General features: G+C 36.7%; 1 protein-coding gene and 2 long non-coding RNA genes across 5 annotated transcripts; 1 reads left to right on the top strand and 2 right to left on the bottom strand.

Annotated features, from left to right (window-relative positions):
- Window positions 1-8,916: 8,916 nt before the first annotated feature.
- On the bottom strand, window positions 8,917-11,460 carry LOC148878010 (uncharacterized). Its single transcript, XR_016099967.1, has 2 exons — window positions 9,992-11,460; window positions 8,917-9,254 (listed from the first exon to the last, which is right to left on the bottom strand). It is a non-coding gene; the product is annotated as an uncharacterized LOC148878010 (long non-coding RNA).
- On the top strand, window positions 9,146-15,474 carry LOC148878009 (uncharacterized). The gene is made up of 2 exons (XR_016099970.1): window positions 9,146-9,347; window positions 15,191-15,474. It is a non-coding gene; the product is annotated as an uncharacterized LOC148878009 (long non-coding RNA).
- A 1,564-nt stretch (window positions 15,475-17,038) lies between these two features.
- On the bottom strand, window positions 17,039-21,084 carry LOC148878008 (G-type lectin S-receptor-like serine/threonine-protein kinase B120). 3 transcript variants are annotated; one of them, XM_088947827.1, is made up of 7 exons: window positions 19,503-21,084; window positions 19,126-19,236; window positions 18,659-18,831; window positions 18,320-18,530; window positions 17,879-18,116; window positions 17,638-17,788; window positions 17,039-17,538 (listed from the first exon to the last, which is right to left on the bottom strand). In XM_088947827.1, exons 1-7 carry the CDS (start codon window positions 20,788-20,790, stop codon window positions 17,227-17,229), a joined length of 2,484 nt encoding a protein of 827 aa, XP_088803953.1. In that variant the 5' UTR covers window positions 20,791-21,084; the 3' UTR covers window positions 17,039-17,226. The 3 variants fall into 3 exon arrangements, with proteins under 3 accessions (XP_088803953.1, XP_088803961.1, XP_088803948.1); XM_088947835.1 differs by having other exon boundaries at window positions 17,638-17,725; window positions 19,126-19,239; window positions 19,503-20,901; XM_088947822.1 differs by having other exon boundaries at window positions 19,126-19,239; window positions 19,503-20,900.
- Between the last annotated feature and the right edge of the window lie 1,845 nt (window positions 21,085-22,929).

Genomic DNA, 22,929 nt, shown 5'->3' with positions numbered 1-22,929 from the left:
CCGGTGCCCGGGTGGGACACCAACTTGGTAAGTTGTTGCCTGGGTGTCACCTAGTTGTCACAAGATGCCACGTGTCACAATTTCACTGGAGGGCCAAATCTGCCCTCATCAGAAAAAAATAAACAAATGATCCAGAATCCGGATCTAGTGGCGGTAGCTATAGATCGGCCAGACAGCTTGCAAAAATCCCTCTTGACAAGAACCAGACACCCGTCCTTTCTACAACCCTCGAACCCCCTCGAGACTCCTTAGCCTTGAATTGAATGAATTCAGATATGCAAAACAGAGAAACGAACAAGAATTAAATCTAAAAGATTGCAGAAATAAAAATAACAGAAAAGAAAAAAAAGAATGGTTGATCAGATCTAGTGGCGGTAGTTGCAAAATGGTTGAACAACTTTTAGGAACCACTCTTGACAGGATCTGGGCGTCCTTCCCTTCTACAACCCTTTAACTCCTCAAGAAACCTTAGCCTTGTTAACTGGGTGAATTGACTAACCCCTTCTCTAGGGCCCTTGGCGTCCTTTTTACAGAGAATGGTGGATATAACTGAAATTAGAGAGAAAGAAGGGGGCAGTAGCTGGGATTTAGCAAAAATATGGGTGCCCTCGGGTTTAGAATGAAGGGATAGGATGGTTCTAGGGTGATCCAAAGGCTAAGAAGAGAAGGAGAGGTAGCCCAATATTATGTAGGGCTGAAATTTAATGGCTAAAGGTTGAATGGTGAATATTAGAAATTAGGTGGCTCCCTAGGGTTAGAATGCTAAAAGGAGAGTGCCCTAGAATGGATGATGGATATTAGAAGGGGTGAAAGGTGAGGATTTAGCAGTTAGGGGTGGCTAGGGTTTGTCAAGAGTGAAAAGAATGGGTTAAAAGGCGCCCAAGGGTTTTCTAAGTTGTGGGGAGCATGCTAATACGGTAGGAGGGGCGCCAAATAGGGTTTAGTAGCTAGGAGGCACCCTCCTACTTTTAGTTTTGCACAAAAACACCCCCTCTCTCAGTTGGACTTCCCACCAGCTTCCCAAAATTTGCATTTCAGTCATGAAACTTCCCAGTTTTCCTCAGAATTTGCATAGAGACCCTTAAAGGGCACAACATTGCATTTAACTGGGAAAAGGGCACATATTGACTATTCTAAGGCAAAAAATACCCTTGAATTGATGCCCTTGAGGCATCAAAATGCAGAGTTAGTCTGTTTTCTTTTAAACAAGTCCTAATGTTTTACGATAAGGAAATGTTTTTACCTTTCAGCATACGATCAACTTCTCTCTGTCTTTCAGTCCTAATTTGATCTTTTTTCTATCCCTTCTGTGGCCATGTTGATTTCTTCTAATGGTTCATCCACCGCATCGATGGAATCTCACATGCATTTGGGAGGTGTTTGAACCTCATCACAATAATTTAAGGTTTCTTCTCTCTGTTCCTTTATCTCGAGTAAGTCTTAATGTTTTTTATTTGATTATTAATTATGTGTTTAGTGCATTTTAGCATCATACCTTTGATGTTTGTGGTACTTGTTCAGGTTGCAAGGTGTCCTCCTGCAATAAAACTATCGCAATATCCTTTTGTGGAGATGGCCCAGTGAAATAGTTCTGGTTGAAACATTGTCTATAGATATGTTTTTATTGAAAATAAGTCATAATTATTCCACTTAGGGTACATGGTTTTAGATAACAAGCATTATTGGTTACAAGCATTATTGATTCTGGATGAATTATCAGAAGGCCATGTAATAATTTATGAAAACACAAAATTGTACCTTCGGGATGGCTTTCTTGGCTGCTGATGGCTTGCCGTCTTTGTAATCTATGACGATGGTGTAGTAGCTTTTTCCATTGTCGCCAGTCATCCATATGCACCTAGTCCTCTTCCTTTCTGGCATTACTGGGGGTTCGCTCTACGTAAGGCTCGGCAATTGTAGTCCTTGTACTTTGGCTAACCTTGTCTCTCCTTCATCGGCTAGCTCCGTGTAATAGATTGCATCTTGCAAGTGAGCCTCTGACTTGTCGAAAGGGACTCTAGTCACCGGAATCCTTATTACACGTCCCTTGTGTTTGGCTTTTATGCACTAGTGGTATGTCGACAGGACTAGGGCTAAGCCCTGCATCAATGGCCGTCCTAGTAGAGTGTGATAAGCGATTCTCCCTGAGATGATTTGAAATTCTTACATGATGGAGAGCGGTCCTATCGCAACCTACAGCTTGATAGATCCTTCTGTGATAGACATGTTGTCGTTGAAGTATGTTTCTTCCATGGGTAAACCTTTGACCGTCTCCTTTTGAATATTCATCAACTTTAGCATGTGGAAGGATATTAGGTTCACAGAACTCCCTGGGTCAACCATAGATCTTCTCATCTCGAAACCCCCAACCTTTGTTGTGATGTATAAAGGCCGGTTGTGGTGGGGTCCATGGCCAGCATGTCATCCTATATAAATTCTATGCTAATCTGGTCAGGTCGGTGTAGTTCCAGTGGCCTTCTAAACGTTTCTGCTAAGGCTCTGTTGGCTAGTCTCCTCATTGAGGAACTAGCCCCCTGTCTGCTGAAAATTTGTTGGAGCTCCAAGCTTTGTTCAAACCTTTCTATCAGCATATCAAGATGATATTGGCCCGGTGCTCTTACTACATTAATACTTCCTCCCTAAGTGCAAGCCAAGAGGGGATCTGTCTTTACCTACATATGATTCCTTTTGACAAAATCATCAAGTTTCACTTTCTGTATAAATAATCTTCTTAAAGAAAAATAGTCCATCAAATCATGGTGTGGTGATTGATGGAAATTGCACCACCTTCCTCCACGCCTTTCCTTTTCCGGGTCAACTCCCGATGGTGGTGGTGGAAAGTTAATAACCCTGTCCTCTACTAGCTTATTTATGATCATTACAACTTCCTCCTTGGTGCAGGGAAAAGGAGGAGGGACCGACAGATTCTTCTTTCTTCCTTGGGGGGTGTTACGGTAGTAAGGCCCCTTCTTGGGCCCACCATTGTTGTGAAGCTTTCGATCAACGACATAAGCTTCATTCCTTCCATACTATCCTAGTGTTAGTGTAGATTGGGCCAAGGTATTCTTAACGGTGCATGCCGTCCTCTCTGTGCACCTCTACAACTGGTTAAACATCTCAATCTCCACATTCTCGATGCCTATTCTATAGGCAGGTTGCATCCCCTGTGCACATTGTTTGATGAAGCTTTTCTCGGTAGCATGCTGGTCGAAGACAGAGTGAGTCAACTTCTGAAATCTCAAAATGTAGGCTAGAAGGTCCTCCCCTATGCGCTGCTTCATGTTGTGTAGGTCTGCCATTGTCAATCTGCTCTCCAATGTGAACCACTTCGATAGAAATTTCTTGGCCAACTTCGCCCATGAATCAATGCTCCCCATGGTGAGGTTCATGAACCAGGTGTATGCTGGCCCTGTTAAAGATTTAAAAAACTTGCAAACCTTCAAACCTCCATCAAGAGCAAAGGACCCCAAGACATCTTCAAATTTGTTTACATGTTCTTGCGGGCTTCCTTTTTGCCCATCGTATTGTGGCCACTATTGGGGAGGAGTATAGCTGATGGGGTAGGGTTTGTAGAGGATTCAATCCGAATAGGGCTTTTGTAGGACAGTTGATGCCTCGACCTGGTTTCAACTTTCCATCATCAGCCCCTGGACATACTCTTTCAGTTCATCCTAGCTAAGTAGTGCCTTTGTTGCTGGGTTTGCTTAAGGGAGGACTAGGGACTGCCCTATGGTGGGTTGGCTGGCTTGCACGGGTACCAGATTAACCCTGGTAAGCTGCTCTGGTATAGTGGGATTTAGGTTGGAGACATGATGGCAGGTAGGGGAAAATGTGGGAGTGACGACTGGAGTAAAAGGGGAGTGTTAAGCCCGATTGGACTGTTGGAGAAGGATTTGCAGGATAGCCTTCATCTTAGCTTGCATCTGTTCTATGCGGTCGAATCGAGACTCAAACTCATAAACCTTGTTTGATAGGAATTCAATGTCGATCTGGTTGACTGTCTCCATTTTGAACTGCTTTCCAACCTCTGGGTTGGTATTCTCTTGGAGGTTGTTGTGTTCTTTGGGAATAGGTTGAAGGCTAGTGCAAAATGAGAATGATAGGATGATAAGGCTGAATGAGTAGTGGAACGATAAGAGGTTATGATAGAATGATCGAATGAATGATGCCGTCATGAGATGGGCTCTCATTTATAGGGAGAGATCTCGAGGTCCCTAAAGGAAGGAGCGAGAAGTGTTCGGTTCCTACTAGGAAAGGGAATATTGGATTTGTTGTTGGTTATTAAGGAGCACTGCTAGGGTTTCGCCATGTGTCTTATGAGATATCTTAAGTACTAACTTTCCTTTTGTCCGAGGATTCTTATAATCTACGTGTGCTACTTCCTTTCGTAACCCATTTAACCAATGTGGCACTGGTGACATCATCTTTTAGCGGGCATGCTTTTATTAGATCTGCATGGCACCTTATCATGTGTGTAATTAAAGACATGTGTAACCGATATTTGTACTTGGTTTATAGTGATCCTGTGGTTCTTTAAGGGTTGCGAATTAATTGCAATTTTGCACACGTTTGAAGTTCATCACAATTCCACACGCATCTGAAGTTCTTCGCAGAACCTCACGCCTAAAGTTCATCAGGGGTTTACATTTACCAAAGTTCATCGCGATCCATCTTAAGTACGAGTTTGTCTCAATTGTGTGATGAGTAATACATTCATCACAGTCGTCCGATGGATTATAAGCTCATTGCAGGTAGCTGATGAGTTGTGAACTCATCATAGGAGTCTATGGGGTACCAATTCGGTATCCTCTGAATTCTGATGGTTTGAGCCATCTCATCGGGCTACTCCATTGGTCGAAACAATTTCGATACCGTATCTTTCTCGCATCATAGATTTTCCCTTATATACTACTATTAATAATTTTTTTACAACACAAAAATGATAATAATTAATTTCAGATAGTGTTGTTTATCATACTGATGAAACCAACCAAATCAACTCAACTTGGTCAATTTTCTAGTATTTCTAGTCGACTTTGGTTCAACAATTTCCCAGCCTAACTAGGTTAGATCAATTGTTGTTTTTTTCAATTGTAAATTGACCAAAATTGAATGACCCGATCATATATATATTTTATATTTTATATTTTTAATATGGAAAAGTGGGAAAGTTCTCATATTTCTAAATCTAAAATATTTTATATCATGAATTTAATTTTCAAATTTATTTTTTAAGTTTAATCTTTTTAATCAACTAACCAAATTGAAAATCGACTCAAATTGATACAACTCGAGTTAGCAAATTTCACTATTCTTAATTTGGTTTTGGGTAGGGGTGCAAATGGATAAGATCATATCCGATCTGAAGTCTGATTCTATATTCTTGGATTCAGATAGCCCCATTTCGAACCTTCAGCTCGGATCAGATAATAGGATCCAATAAAAAATCGGATCAAATAAAAAATCATATTCGATATGATTCAATATGATATATATATATATATATATATATATATGTATGTATATGTTGTTTATTTATTTATATAAATATATATAACACACATAGATATGTTACTTATTTATTCATTTATAAATATATAATTTATATTGCATTTTTGTAAATTTGTTATATTATTTATTTTTTATAAAAAATATGTATATATATGATGAAAATAGTTGAAAGGATACTTGTAGTTTTTGTTTTTCTTTATTTAGGTTGTTATATTTTATTTTCATTTCAATAATTTATTATTTTTTTTAAATCAAATCGGATCGGATCATATCCGAAAATTTGACTTCCTCATCGGATTCGAATTTAGGATCCATGTGTATCATATTCGGAATCTACAATTAACAGTATCGGATTGAATTTAGATGTACCCTAATTCGAATTTGATCCAATCCGTTTGCACCCCTAGTTTTGGGTGACCAACTCCCCAACCTAACCAGGTCCATTTGGTCAGCCAAACAACCTACAACCGAATCGAACCAACCCATGAACACTCCTAATTTTAGCTAAATTCATAGTTTAATATCTAATAAATAAAAATAGCTTAACCTCCAATAATTACTGAAAATTTATAGCAAAAATATAAAATTATTGAAAATATATTGTTAATAAATATACAATTAATAACAATAAAAATATAGTAAATACAATAAATACAAAAATATATATTAAATTATTCAATAAATAGTATCCCTCAAATAATAGTTTAATCTCTAATAAATATTAATCAATAAATTATAACAAAAATACAATAAATACAATAAGTACAATAAATTAAACTTAAAAAGTTAAATAATAGTAGTTTAATCTCTAATAATTATTGAAAAATCAGTTAAATAACAAAACAAAAATAGATTTATACATAATTATTGAAAATATATTAATCACAAAAAACAATAAATGATTACTTGAAATACAACAAATCATGATTTTAATATATATAAATATATAATAAATATAGATTAAGATTTTAAAACTATAATTCATAAACTTTAATTTTTTTGAAAGTTATTTTCTAGAATTATTAATTGGTATAAGTGAAATTTGTTATTTACAATATTATTTAGCTTTTTAAATAATATCATTATTTAAATTTTAAAAGATTAACTTTTTATTGAATTTAATAATCCACAAAATTATAATTTATATATTATTACATAATTTCGTTATTAATTTTGTAAAATATTAAACTATTATTAATTTGAATATTATGTTATAGTTATATTTCTAGTTTTAAGAAATTTTGTAAATTTTTTACATAATTTCATTATTTTAACTATTTAAAATCTAGTTATGTTAAATATTTTGTCAGTTAAAATATCTACTTATTTAAATATTTAAATAATATATAAAATTCATAAAATTTTCATTATTTGACTTTTTATTATTTTAAATTTATTACATAATACTAAATATTTTGTTATATAATCATTTAATCAATTTTTAGTATTTTGTTTTTTTAGATATTTAGTTATTGAAAATTTTAAACAATATTTTATTATTTTAATATTAAATATTTATTTATTTGAATAATCTGTAAAACAATATTTTTTAGAAATATAAAATTATTAATAATATGAATAATATTAAGTCTATTATAACTATTTTTTGTGTTTTAATAAATATTTTAAAGTTATTATATAATTTCCTTAGAATATTAAATAATTTTTAATTTTTTAATTCAAACTGTCTTTATATAGATAGATAAAAAGTGGGGGAGATGAAATATAGGATTAGAGATAATTTAGGAGAGAAATCTCTATTAATTGGATATAATTTAGGAGAAAGTGAGGGATAGTGGGGGATTTGGTATAGGAGAAATTTTAGGAGATGATATTATTTAGGTTATTGGGAACCTGTGGGAGCAAGAGAGAGAGAGAGAGAGAGAGAGAGAGTGAGAGAGAGAAAGAGAGAGAGAGAGAGAGAGATTTTAGGTAATTTTTATGGGAAAGGGCAGCATCTCATTGGTTGTTTAAAAAAATAACATGGAATAAAAAATAGAAAATTTCTTCAATATTGTGTTTTTGTGTGTATACCAATTTCAAAATACATTTTTACAGCTTTTTTATTCTTTTCAGACATCAAATTTTTATCGAAAGAATAACACCTTAACAGCTTCAGTTTTTGGTTATTGATTTTTAAAAAACATGAATTTTATATCGTTAAGAGTAGTGGATATAGATCTGAATAGTAAAACTTATTGGTGAGAGTAGGGGGTCAATTGACCAGTTTCGGGTTGGACCCCATCCAATCCGGAGGTGTTATGGACGGATTGGACGGTCCAAATGATTGTATGGACTCGGACTGGTCCAAATATAAACGGTTGATAGAACGAACAATCAACGATCGAACAAGGTTTTCTCTCTGGTGATTGAACGAACAAGGTTTTCTCGTTTGATGATTTCAGCAATTTCTTTGAAGACTTAGAGTTTCATTGCTCCCTCCAACGCTTAAACGAATAATGGAACAAGGTTTTCTCACTGGCAATATTTCCAGTAGTGGTGAAATTGAATCTAACCAGTTCCATTCCAACCTCCTTTCCCAAATTTTCTTATCAAATTCCTCTTTCTTAAAATTTATTCTCCTCCTTGCATTTCCCAAACACCCAATCGGTCCCTTATTCTGTTTTCATCGCCGATTGAGTAGCGACCTCAGTTGCAGCGGCAGCTTAGGCATACCACCCTTCTCTTTGATTCAAAGGGACATGCATCCGAAGCATCACTATCTCTCTCTAAATCTTATGGTTGTGAGCCACCCGTCATCACTACTATTCAAAGAGAACGGTCCTGAATGGGAAAGCTTTGGTTCTCTCCGTTGCATTGTTTGAATTAACGCCAAAATATGATTTAGGTCAGTTACATCCTGGTCGTAGTTTCCTCAGTTTTCTAACTCCTATTTTATTCTTGTTTTTTCTTATTTTTTTATTTATTTTGATATGAAAAGGCAGAGATCTAGGTGGTTTCAAAATCGATAATTGGTTTCCTAAAAATCTTTAAAACTGATCCAGACTCGCCGAAATGCATGACGTTGTGCTATGAATGTTCAGGTTTCTGCAAATAGGAAAGTTTTTTTTAATCGTTATTATGCATTTGTATCTCTACAATTTTCTTTTCTCTCGTAACTTGCTTCGGGTAATTTCTTGTTATGTTTTCTCTAAGGGTGTGTTTGATTGCTGAGAAAATTGGACTGAAAAAGGATGGGATGAGAAATGTTGTGATGAGAAGAGGAAAATTTATTTTTTGAATTAGTTATAATGTGTTTATTTGCTAAAAAAATTTTTGTTAGAAAATCCACTTTCTAGTGTTTGTTTTGCAAGAAAATTTATAAGAGAAAGTGGCTGAATTTCCAGCCATTGAGGAAAAAACATGGGATTGGGGAAAAAAGAACATAATAATAAGAGTATTCAATCAAACTAAAAGAATAGGATGATCTTATTTTCCAGATATTGTTAAAGATTTGTTCAATCCTTTGGGTTGCAGGATTTAACAACATTTTCAATTCTTTCTGGTTCAAGCTTATTCTCCACCTCAAAATTCCTCTCGAGGAATTGGACTTGCTCAGCTGTAAGTCGCCTCTTCTTCTCAGGTTGATGAAAGCAATCATCCAAGTCCTCATCGCCATTTTCTTCTTGTTCAGGTGGTTGGAAGAAGAAACACCTTTCTGATGTATTTCCTCTGTCTACTCCAAAGCTAACCATGGAACTCCTCGAACCTGGGCCGGCCAGATATTCAAAATAATGATGACACTAAAAACAAAAAAGATATCAACCAACCATCAAAGTTCTAAATTAAATTGCAGAAGTTCCACTCGAACAAGCAGCAATATCCCACAAGAATCAGTGAGTTTAACCATTCATGGTACTTGCTTTAAATGCATTAATAAAATTGGTTTTCCTTTTATTTTATATCTCTTTTAGCTCAACTTTTTCTCAATTGTATACCTAGTTTATTAAACTAGATTAAACAGCTGCCCAGAAAAATCAGTAGAAAGTAAATGAAGTCTAACAGGTTGATCGAGTAAACAATAACCTTAACCTTGAGACTAGATTATGAATTGTTATGCGACCCATCACCCATGTTCTAATAAAACATTTAAAACCATCCATTAATGGAGCAGCGCAAAAAGGAGCCCAAGGCAGAACCAACCAAGTTATTTGATAAGGAAATGCATCAATCGAAATACAAAACATAAAAAGAAACAGACATATAGAAGGGAAAGACATGAGTATCTCCAAAGAAACACAAAACATCATCAACAACAGTAAAATTAATAAATTCCCACTAAAAAGGAAAAGAGAGGAAAATAGGTCCTCCCTGTACAGTCTATTGAGAGAAATGATCAGCTCAAACAATATGATGAAAACCGCTAAATCTCAAAGCAATAAGGAGAAGATCAACAGCCAAGAAAACCCTGAACAAACGACACTAGAAAATTGAAACAGAAGAAAGACATAGAGCTAGGAAATGGAGATAAGATTATTACCACGGAAAGTAGTAGGAGAAGAGCTGGAAATGAGCAGAGCCTCTGAAGAGCGAGGAATCCCTTCGTTTCGAAGTATAACGGTCATATTGGAACCGTTATAGTTATAGACCCTCCTACCCGCCTCCATCGTTTCCGGCCTTGCTTGTTCTCGAATTCCTGGACATTCAAACGGACATGCCTTCTTACGAGGATCCGGTGGCCATGAGTTCCCAGTTGATCTAAATCTTGTGACGGAAGAAGCTCGTGATGATGATCACGGTGATATGAAAAGTATGAGAGCAGCGGCAACTCACACCCATCACTCAGAAGAAAAACAGAATGTTAGAAAATTTATCAGCACTGCTCGGAGGGGACTCGAAAGCCTTCTGGTAAGTTCTGACGGGAAGCGTTTTGGCAGAGAGAGAGAGAGAGAGAGAGTATTTTCTCCGGCTGGGGGGGCTTCCATTCCATATTCTGTCTTCCTTCACCAACGATGCCTTTTTCCAGATAAGAGTCCGCCGATGCCTTTTTCTCTGATCGCTGTGAAGACGCTTCACCAACGACGCCATCGCATGGCGGGCTATGGTAATGGCGCCGTCGTTGACAAACGCGGCGACGCGGGACACGGGCGACCGACCTTATGCCATCGCATGGCGGGCTGTGTCGAGACCCTGTTCTCTTTGCTTTTGATTTTGGGAAGGTCGGTCGCCCGCGTCCGCGTCCGGCGGCGATTGGGAGGAGTAAGGTCGATTTCCCTCTTCTGTGGTGATGATTGGCGTGGTGCGTTAGGGTCTCGGCAGAGGGCGTGGAGTGGGGGTTCAATACAGAGGCGGCGCTTCCGGTGGCGACGCTCAGCAACAGCCAGCCTCCTCCGCTGAGGATTAGGCGAATGAACGAACAGAGAGGAAGTTATGGTTGGGATGCTGGAGGAGAATGTGGTGATGATTGGCGGCGATGGTGGAGGTGAAGAAGATGGTTAGTGGTGGAGAGAGAGAGGACATGATCGACTTCTTGTTCTTAGCATTTTCTTTTCTCACCGGGGTCACCTGTTTGTGTGACCCCGTTCACTTAATTTTGGGATCCCGCGTCCCTTTTGTTTCTCATCCCAAATCACTATTTACCAGTAAACAAACACAAGAAAGAGAGAATAATTCAAGAATATTCATTTTTCTCATCCTTGTAATTTGTCCAATTGAAAAATTCATATTGGTTTTAATATCCAAGGTTTAATATTTTGAAAAGTAGGGCAAAATAGAAACCAATTCACTTGGATAGAGAAGCCATTAGCATGAAGTATTGCAACAACATTTAATAATAAAAAATGAAGCATGGTGATTGGTTTTGAAATGTGGATGAAAAGAAACAGCATGTAGCACCAACCATTTACATAAAATAAACAAATAAGTTCAATACTGAAATTCAAATCACAAAAAACATACAACCACACTAAATTCAAATTCCATTTTTTTCTGTCAAAAAATGACTTAACCAACATTAGTCATACTGCAAAAAAATAAATAAAGACCGAACAAGGAGGATAATGCATTAAAAGACAAAATTGTAATTTACCTAGAGGGAGAGAGAGATATGTAAGAGAAAGATAAAGTGACTTGAATCAATTACGTAGTGTGTATGAGTATATTTTTATTGTGTGTTTGGGGGAGGGAGTGGGTTATGAATTAGCATGAACAAGCATCAAAGATATTAGGTTGAATGAAAATAGAAAAGACTGATAAGTAACAAGGACTTGCTTCTAGCAAGCATGGAATCAAAATTCAATTTGACTAGGCTGTGAGTTGATGTTGCATTCCACCAACCCCTAAGAATATTGTTTGTTGAGAATGGTGCAAAAACTATCAGTAAGAAGAATTAAGAATTACTATTTGTGTTGTTGCATTTAGCATATATTGACCCTATTCGAATCAAAACCAATTTGGACTGGTTGAATGATCCAATAAGATAATGTTGAACTGGATTGGTCTAGGTCAGATTGGACCAATATCCAATCCACTGGCAACCCTATCTGTAAACAATCAAATTGGACTGGGTTGGGTTGAACCAATATCTAGTCTCTTGATAGAAGATAAGATTGGGGCTGTCAATGGACCATGCTTAGGTTGGACACAATCTGAAGTTAAACCAAATTGAACAAGTTGGATAGTCCAATAAGACAGTGGATTGGACAAATCCAATCCAATCCAATCCAATCCAATCCAGGCTGGATAGTCCAATAAGACAATGGATTGGACCAGCCCAATCCGGTCCAGGTTAAACAGTCCAATAAGATAGTGGATTGGACCATTCCAATCCAGTCCAAATTGGACAATCCAATAAGACAATGGTTTGGACTAGTCTAATCCGGTCTAGGTTGAACCGTCCAATAAAATAGTTGATTGGATTAGTCCAATCTAGTCCAGGTTGGTTAGCAATATGATAGTGGATTGGACCAATCCAATCTGGTCGAATAAGACAGTGGACTGGACATCCCATTTGTCCTTTCATGTTGTATTTTGTAGTTTTTACTTATTTCTTTTTGTCCCAAGATATCTTTAACCTCCGGCTAATGGCGAACTTTCCTATTAGGGTGCTTGATTTTTTCTTTCAAAACTTCTAATTCTAGTTGAGATTATTAGTATAGTTTTTATTGGTACTGAAGTGTATATTTTGCTATATTTGTTGCTGTATAAAATGGGCATCAGTTTTGCCCATTTGTGATAGGTGAAAATCTTATTCACAACTTTTTTTCCTTCCTCAAAATGATATGCTTCTTTTTTCTTTTTATGAAAGAATCACATGCTACTTGTTGAAGCATCTTTAGTTTGCTTACTTGATGTGGTTTCACTATCCTCATAGATGTTTGTTGTGGTTGGAAGCAAGTGGTTTGTTCCTTAACATTTGGTAATGACATTGGCCATTCTACATTTGTTGTGGTTGGATCACATGGTATATTCTTTGGGAGGGTTTCCTGTTTGGATCATGTATATAGTCTATTATTTGATATTTTGTTTTACATTCTTGTAAGGGTTATAAGATGAATGCCAAAATTTTCTTTGATGTGTAATTTATGCACAGTTAATTCAAGCAAGTGTACCTTAGTCAAATGTGCGCATAATGAAGAGAAGAGTATCGTCCCACAGAGACTATATCACAGTACCAAATCAATTTTAAGCTAACCTAAGTTGAACTCGTGAATAAATTGAGTGAATAAAAACTAAAAGAATTAATGAAAATACATGAACTTAATAAAAACTGAATTGATGGATGAATGCAACTAGGGTTTAGATTTCATTAAATCAAGGTTATATAATTACCTATTTAATCCAACTCAAGACCGAAATTACCCTAGGGTATATTAATGTTATTTGCATGTGATGGTGGATTTTCCTAAATTAATTAATAAGCTTTCTCAAATCATAATAATCATTTATTAATCCAATTCTACCATCAAATTTCTAAGTGGTTGTCAAAAGGAAAAATAAGCATTAATTTCTTTGGCAACCTCTAATCGTAGAAGGGGATTTGACTCACTAAAATTCCTTGATTCCCACACATGAGCTAATCATCTTTTGATATCATAGTCTATCATGCGATTTTTATTGCCTAGGGATCTAATTTATAACAATCATTTAGTCAGTCATGCATGAATCATCAAATCATTAAAAGATTGGCCAATTCTTTTAAAGCATTAAGCGTAGCAATAAAAATTCCTCATGCAAATAATAAATGTCTTGAATTGAATTAAACAAATAACTATCTAATCTTAAGATCAAAATCCATCTAAACCCTAGCTAAGAGAATTTAGCTAGACATCATTAAATTTAATATACTCAAAAAAATTAAAGGGAAATCACAACAAGAGCACATCAAAGAATGAATAGAATAATAAGAAAACTTTAGCCTTTGAAGGTAGAAGAAAGTGTAGCAACTAAGCTTTTTTCCCTCTTGAATTCAGATTCTTCCTCTCCTTCTCTGGCATGCTGAAATTGCTTCCTCTTCTTTTCTAATGTGCTGAGACTGCTTCCTCTTCTCTTCTGATGTGCTAAGATTGTTTCGTCTTCTCTTCTCTCTTGAATTCTCTCTAAGGATGTGCCTCATTGCCTTGAGTCTATGGTCCTTTTTATATTGCAGCCTCCCCTCAATCACTTCTCAATACAGACTCTTAATTCAACACAAATTAGGTCTCTTAGTCTTTATCTCAGTTGAATTCCTATCTCTTTTGCACTATCAACTACCAGATCCGAAACTTGTATCTTGAATTGCACTTGGTTGGCGATGGAATTAGGTTGAGTGATAAACACAAGAGTTTTAACCCTATCTCTTATCTTTAATTAACCATTTGAATCACCTCAATCCAAGTTATAGGCAGAAAGTTATTCCTAAAATACAGGAATTATATAAAAATAGAAAATTTCCCGATTTCAGTGATACATATCAAATCCGATTTCAATGGATTCTCTCCTTCATGGCTACATCATGGAGCATCATTGCTGCATGGTCCTTCCTCTATGATTATCTTGATCAATTAAATCAAAATCCTCCTTAAAATTGCACAATTAAGCTCTAAATCATCTTGCAAGACAATTTCATCATAATTAGTGCAATATCATGCTAATTCCAAAAACATTATTACCAAAATCATCAATTTAGAGGTATGAAAATATGTACAAATACATGCTAATTCCAAATACATGCAACTTGTTGAAGCATCTTTAGTTTGCTTACTTGATGTGGATTCACTATACTCATAGATATCTGTTGTGGTTGGTAGCAAGTGGTTTGTTCCTTAATAGTTGGTAATGCCACTAGCCATTCTACATTTGTTGTGGTTGGATCACATGGTCTATTCTTTGGGAGGGTTGCTTGTTCGGATCATGTATATGGTCTATTATTTGATATTTTGTTTTACGTTCAAGGCTGTAAGGTGAATGCCAAAATGTTCATTCCAGTCATTTATATGCTTCTTATGTTTTTGTTTTCTCATGATCTCCTCTCTTACATTGGATGTTTTGGCCCTTCGCATGAATTGCTTCAAACACTTATATTTTTTTGACTAAAAGATGAATTTCACATAGGTTGTATTTTATTCCATTTAAAAGGGACAAACAAGCAAAGCTTTCCTTGTGGAAGAGCCAAAAAACATGATATGGTGATAGAAAAGATGATAATTTCTGTCTTATGCATTTGTTATTAGAACTGATCAAAGTGTTTCATGTGTTGTAGATGCTAGTTATTGCAGAATATCTCAAGGTTTTGTTTAAGTGGAGCTGAAGGTTATATGGGCTGGTCTTCCTTTTGTGAAAGGAGACATTATTGCATAAGTGATACTTGTTGCAACTTCCAATTTCTCTATAATTCAATAGTACACATTACTGCTGTATAATATATACATCGTTACATATACAACAACTATATAATTCTTGATACAATTTTAATGTAGGCTTTATTTCTGCATTTTTTTTATATTTTCTGAAAATTTTAATAATATATTTCTGCAATTTTTTATATTTTCTGGGATTTCATATAATTTTTAATGTTTCATTTAGTTTGGATTGGATTGGAACCGGTTTGTGTGGGGTTTGGACCGGATTTGGTCCAATCCATTTGTAAATGGACAAATGTTGGACTGGATGGGATATGATTGGACCAAATCAAGTCCAATTGACAACCCTACGTGAGAGTTATTACCTTAAATATAAGACTTAATGTAAAGGCATTGAATGAGATGAATAGTAGTTCTAATTACAATAGTTTATGCCTTCAGAATAAGGGACCAAATTAAAAAGGGTATTTTAATCAAGAAGAAATCCATAAACTCATCATTCATACTTTTAAAAAATAACCAGTAAGTGCGTACATGCTTTGCACGTGGCAATTTATGATGATGAAGATGATGATGATGATGATAAATAATATGCTTCTAAAATTTTCTAAATTTTTTTATATTTTTATGTCTATAAAAAATATTCTTATTTGTTACACTTATTTTTGTTTAATATGACGAGTATATGATATTAGAGATGTATCCAAAATTTTCTACATTTTTTTGTTTTCTTTATTACTTTGTGTATTTTCATATTTTCTTAATTTTTATTATTAGTAACTATTACATCAGGAGTTGACACATTTTGACCCAAAATGTTAAATTGTTAATTCGCCACTATACAACAAAACAACTCCATTTTTTGGTTGGTTTTAATTTTATATTTTATTTTTACCATCAATAAAAATAATTATTATTTATGATGCATATTTTTTTAATATGATTAATTAATATAGGATTAAATGAAAGAATGTGAGTAATACCCTAAACATAAAACTTAATGGAAGGGAATTAAATGAGAGAAATGTAGTAATTTAAATTAATTACGTTTTATAATCTCATGATTATAGAGACCAAATTCAAAAATAGAAATATTCTAACTAGAAAAGTGGTTGTTCAAATTACATTCACACTTTGCATGTCTTCCCAATGATGCATTCTTAGATCTAACTCTTTGTGGTAGTTTGGTTTCATAATTCAATGGTCAAGCTCTTTTTTTTTTTTTTTTTTCCGTTGAAGAATTTAGTGGTCAAATTTGGTTAGCTGACTTGACAAATGAAGTGAAAAGTATTGAGTAAAGTACCAAATATTGAGAACTCTGTAATCGGGTAGTTTGTATATTGAAGTATATTTGTCATTGTTTTCTCCTCTTTTAATAGAACCCGGTCGCTTTCATAACATATTTGTTTTCAGCCAACTTTCAGTTATTTATTTTTTATTAGTCGGGCTACACAAAGGGGCCGTGGGCTGTCTCCCAAATGGGCCAAACTTATAACCCCCCCTCTGAGACACTATCAATATGTATATGGTTATGGCATTTTGAACCACGTGGAATGAAAGTTCTTAGCTTTTATTATCATTCCAATAATTTTGTATTTTTTTTTTTTTACTCAAGAAAGGGGAGGATTAGGATTCTACAACATGGAAAGTCATAGACCAATATAATCTTAAATAGACTTATTCGTATCTCATTTAACAAAAAATAAAGCAAAAAAAAAAATCCAATAATATCTGGAAATTCAACAAAATAATGAAATAATGAGTAATCTTTATTGTTGATATAAGAGCAGACACCATCTCTTTATTTCTCTCTCAAACTGTAAAACAAAATTCTGTAAGAATATCTCCATCAATAGCATAATGCATCCCACTCAGTACCTATCTAGTATACCAGAACAAAGGAACTAATTATATTGCATTTGTGAATTTGGAAGATCTATCTGGGCTCTTCCATGGTAATTGTCACATAGTTTATGGAGTATTGGTTTGTAAGTGTGTTCAAAGGCGAAGAAACAGCAGTGGATTTTCTCACTACAGAAAAAGTAGGTTCTTTGGGCAATTGCAAGGACACAATTTCATTGCTCAGCACTGAAACAACTGAAGACATTGTTGGTCGCTCAACTGGATCCTCCTGGACGCACAAGAGTCCCACATGAATGCATTTCAAAACTTCATTTGGAAGAAATGAATCCTTAATAGATGGATCAATAAGTTCCACAGCTCTACCCTCTATCCACAGTTGCCATGCCTAAAATAGTACATTGATCATTTCTTCTGGAAGAAACTATTTGAACCATGTTGCACCATATAAAGCAAATTGAAAGGGAAAGGTGCTTTTAATACTTACATGTCCCAACAAGGATGGCGTTGGGTTGGTAGAGTTCATGCCTGTGTTCCTTTTACCACTTACAATTTCCAATAGTAGCACTCCAAAGCTGTATACATCTGATTTTTCAGAAAATATCCCTTTCCAGGCATACTCAGGTGACATATAACCACTGTATGTCATTCCAAAAGATTAAAAAAAAAAAAAAGGTAGCTCAAAAAGTATTCAAAATAATGTTAGTTAGGATATAAATAACACTCACAGTGTTCCAACCAATGTACGAGTGTTGGCTTGAGTCTGGCTTAAACCAAATACCTTTGCCATCCCAAAATCTGAAATTTTGGGGTTCATCTCTTCATCCAACAGTATATTGCTTGCCTTTAGGTCCCTGTGGATGACCTTTAATCTAGAATATTTGTGTAGATAAAGAAGACCTTGAGCAATCCCTTCTATGATGTGAAAACGCTTATGCCAATCCAAGGATGCTTGTTTGGTGGGATCTGATGATAGATATTTCCAACACAAGATTCAGATCAACATTGCAATTTAACAGTTAAGAAAAATCAAGTAACTTTTGTAAATCAAATATCTGATATATGGGTAATTGGGTATTTATAATTATTCTTGATCAGCTAGCCTAAGCATGTTGTATTGATATTAAATTAAAGTCGTAGAAACTGGAACCACTAAAACAATGACCAACCAAACAGAAGTTTGTTCAAGCTTTTGTTCAGCATGTACTCGTATATCAGTATCTTTTCGTTTCCTTGTACACAGCAACCCAAGAGTCTAACAAGATTTCTATGCTGGAGCTTAGCAATTAGTTTTAGTTCATTCATAAACTCCTCAAATCCTTGTTTAGACCCCTTAGAAAGCCTTTTGACAGCTATTTCTTGACCATCAGGCAAGCATCCCTGAAATTTTTGGAATATGCATTTTAGACCCTCTTTGTAAATAAGAACAAATTTTTAGACATTTGAACTTGAAACAACCAAGGGAATTCTTTAACTGTAAAAGACAGACTAGGAGTCCAAGTGCATACCTTGTAAACAGGGCCAAAACCACCCTCTCCCAATCTGTTTGTTGCAGAGAAGTGGTCTGTAGCGGCCAGAACATTACCAAAACTGAATATAGACAGCTCTGGAGCACAATTCTTGCTTATAAGCAGTTCAGAATCGTTGTATTTAGCTTCAATATTTCTTTTTTCTTCCCCACCTATTTTCAAAGAGACAGAAAAATTAAGCATTCATTGTGTGGAACGGGGGGTTACCCTTTGCTGGTTGCCGGGTAACTTATAATCTTGAAGACCCAATCCATCATTTCTTGTTGTGGCTTGGGACATGAAAAGAATGCTCCAACTCCAAGAAAAGGATAATTAGCATACTCTAATTTCAACGTTTTTATCTGTATTTAGGGTACTGATTTCCTATAATTTGTGTGTTTCGAGAGAGAGAGAGAGAGAGAGAGAGAGACAGAGAGACAGAGAGAGAGATTTCTTTCTAAGCTTACCCCACCAAAGAACATAAACAAAAGCACCGATAAGAAACAATCCGCTAACAACTGTTGCTACTGCGATTGCTACCAGACGTCTCTTCTTATCGTCAGTAGTTCCACCATTTACTGCTGCAGTGCACGAGTTAGAAAATCAATAGCCCAGCCATATAAAGCTTTACGGTCGAAAAGAATGATATATTTTATTTTTGGCTACATAAGCAAACGAAGATAACAAATTAAGAAAAGAAACAGAGCATATTTCTGTGGTTAAGCCTCTATTTATACTCGTGGCATACGTGCTTTAAGGTCCATGGAAAGATTAGAGAAAAATTAACAATTAGAAACATCCTGTATATTCCAAAATGCAAATCAAACAAAGAAACAATGAGTACCTAACTCAGAACCATCAAGTCGTACATAAAGATCTAATCCGCCATCATAATCCTGCACAAGATCCATGAAGTCTGCAACCCAAATCATACACATAGAAGCAAACCCATCGCTAAAATTACTAAAAGCATAAGCTGTACAGGAGCAATTCCGCCTGCATTCAGTTTCACAATCTGGCATACTCAAATTTCTCTGTGTGATGGAATGATCGGATAGTTTCATTCTTTCGAACCTCAAAAACCCGTTTGTCTTGTCACAACTCAGTTCCCTTTGCCTCTCGCAGCCTCGAGACCAGTTTCCCATATCCCACTCATCGCCAACTCTAGGCTCGAACCCTATCAAACATTTGCAGAGCGGTTGGGAAGAGCTGTTTTTAATCTTTTGATCGCAACTGCCATTCGGACCGCAACGACCATAGAAATCACATCCCTGCGGCACTGATGATAACACATCCCACTGATTCTTGTCTTGCAGCCATGAAAATGTCACGAGTTGCCCATTTTGATCCAACTTGTACCTCAAAAGGTTCAAATTCTGTGACAGACTTACTGTCATGTAAACCCACTCGTCGTTGACAAAATAGCTATTAAAGCCGACGTAGTTGCCGGTGGGCGCAGCTCCTCCTTGAAACAACCGACCATCCCAAACGTCGCCTCTCACGTAAGGATTCGACTTTCGCCAGATAAAAATATGGATAGACCCCTGAACGTCGACGCCTAAAGAAAATTCTCCCGGTGCTGGGTCATCTTCGTTTGTCCATGATGTTAGACTGATGCTTTGGCCAGTCTTTAGATTCAAGCCAATTCTCATGTTGGGTAAGAGTGTGTCGGAGGGATGATCGAAGCTTTGCCACAAGTCGGTCTGATTACTGTCTCTCAAAACAAGATTGCCGGAATCCATTAGTAGCCCAAATGTGTTATTTCTACCAATATAGGCACCTGAAGCATTCGATGACCATATAACGTTTCCCTTTCCATCCAAAACAACAATATTCCCATCGTCGTTGACCGTAAAACTCCCGGAAGATTTCTTTGTAAGGGGTTTTTCCCTGTTAGCAACCCAAACGACTGTCTGTACGGGAATGTTATGGTACCATATACCGAGATACCGCTTGGTAGAATTGCCAGGACGGAAGAAGCCTAAGGCGAAGGTATCTCCAGCCGAGACTAAAATCTGGTTCTCGGTTATCATTTCCCCTGATTTAATCCTATCGTTTCCAGTGACGCAAGTTAGCAAAAGCGATGAGGACAAGATGAAGAACGGAAACAATGAAAGAACAGAGCACCCCATGAACGGGTCTTTTGATTTTGAGATCTTATCTGTTTTTTACTTCTTCTTCATTTCACTTTTCCATTTCGCCAGCGGAAACAAGGGTAAAATATAGTTGCGTGATTGAGGGAACTTCCGTCGCAATAAGTCTATACAGTTTTGAGTTTCGATCTTGTAGTTCAATACCTATTTTACTGACCGGATGCCATGGTGCTACATCGGAATATCTCCCGTAACTTATGGGAGATGTTCACAATACAGTGTGGGATGTGGATGTGAGGCCGGTGTGAGGCGCGCTCAGTGAGGAATAATCTCAATTCTGAATTCGTAGTTCACATACTTCATACCCTGTTTTTTCTTTTTCATTGTTTTTTCTTTTTTTCACATACACATGCGCACACGGTGACGAATACATACAACACCCCTCCCAGCGGCAACTGGCAAGACGTCAAACAGACATACTAAGACATAAATATTCACCGGAGATGACAGTGGCCAAGTGGTCGGAAAACCTAAGCATAAGTCGGAACAAGAAAAGTTGTTCGAGCAGATTCCGGATTCGCTGGCAACAAAAAAAAAAAGTTAGCTACAAGGCCACAACTCTCAACATCACATACGTATTACCACCTTATATAGTCATTGAGTAATGTTTCCGGTGCCGATATTGTCACAACATTACATTCAACAGTACCTTTGTCGTAAGGTTTTTTGCGCTAGGGCCCACTCACAGGGTGGCAGAGGGGAGCCATGGCCCCCCTATGTCTTCAAAATTCCCATAAAACTATTTAAATTTCACCTATTTTTTGACCCCTTATTCATGTTTTCTAAGTTTTGGCCCCTTCAAGAAAAAAATTATAGCCATGCCCCTACCCACCCAACCCCCCAAGTGTCCTCCATAGAGCCCTCCATGAATTTTGTGCAGCACATGGTCTATTTCAATCTGTCGTAGGCATCGTAAGTAGGGTAGTGTGAATGACCTTCTTTAGAGCAACTTGCCCACTATCATGTAGCGAGTTGGCTGTCGTTCTACCCGAGTTGTATATTTTTTCTTTAGGCACTGTGTCGTGTTTTAGGTAGTTATAGATCGGGTCTATCCAATTTAGCTCTGTATTAGTTATATGGGCGACCTCTTCGACCCCTTTTTCTATCAAGGGATGAGGTAACTCTTCTATGTAGACCGTTCATTTTGTCGAGTCAATCGTGCTCACAAATCTGGAAAAGGCATCGACCTCTGTATTTTCTGATCTCAGAATTTGTTGGATATACCAAGAATCGAAATTGGGGAGGAGTTCTCTTACCTTGGCCAAGTAAGCTGCCATGAAGGGTTCTTGCGCTTCATATTCCCCATTCACTTGGTTTATGACAAGTTGTGAGTTACTGCACACTATGAGGTGTTTGGCTCCCACTTCCTTTCCTAGTGCTACCCCAGCTATTAATGCCTCGTACTTGGTCTCATTGTTTGAAGCTCAGAATTGAAACCAAAGCACGTACTCCAGCTTTACCTTGCATGGTCCATAGAGTATCAACCTAGCTCTCCTCCCACCTTGATTGGACGAGCTGTCAACAAGGAGCATCTAGGGCTCCTCATCCTAGCTCGCGAGGGGTGGTGCTACACTGGTTGAAGCCTCCGAGCTGTTGCGAGCTCAATCGCGTTAGGGGTTGGCGAGCTAAAAGTGCACTCGACAATAAAATATGCAAGAACATGTGCTTTTATTGCTAGTCGCGGCTCATAACAGATGTCATATTCCCTGAGATCAATTACCCACTCCGTTAGTCTCCTCGAGACCTCGGGCTTCTGAAGAATTTGCCTCAGAGGTCGATTGGTCAAGACGACGATGGTATGCGGCCAAAAAGTAGGGCATTAGCTTCCAGGCTGCTAGCACTAATGCAAAGGCAAGCTTTTCTATATCAGGATACCTTGTCTCAGTAGCATGCAGGACCTTGCTCACGTAGTATACTGGTTGTTGTATCTTGTCGACTTCTCTTACTAGGATCGAGTTAACCACCTTGTCACTCGCAGAGAGGTAAAGTTTGAGCTCGACCTCGGTCTCCAATTTGGTCAACAGGGGGGAGAACTAAGGTATCTTTTCAGCTCGTCAAAGGTGAGTTGTGGTATAGAGATGGAGTGGCCAGTCGTTGAGTCGAGCTTTGAGGTGGCTA

Source organism: Nelumbo lutea, chromosome 1 (assembly GCF_056320005.1).
Source record: "Nelumbo lutea isolate HS-2025 chromosome 1, American lotus-T2T, whole genome shotgun sequence".
NCBI classification, from domain to species: Eukaryota; Viridiplantae; Streptophyta; class Magnoliopsida; order Proteales; family Nelumbonaceae; genus Nelumbo; species Nelumbo lutea.
The sequence above is the reverse complement of the archived record's forward strand: the minus strand, read 5'-3'. Positions and strand labels throughout refer to the sequence as shown.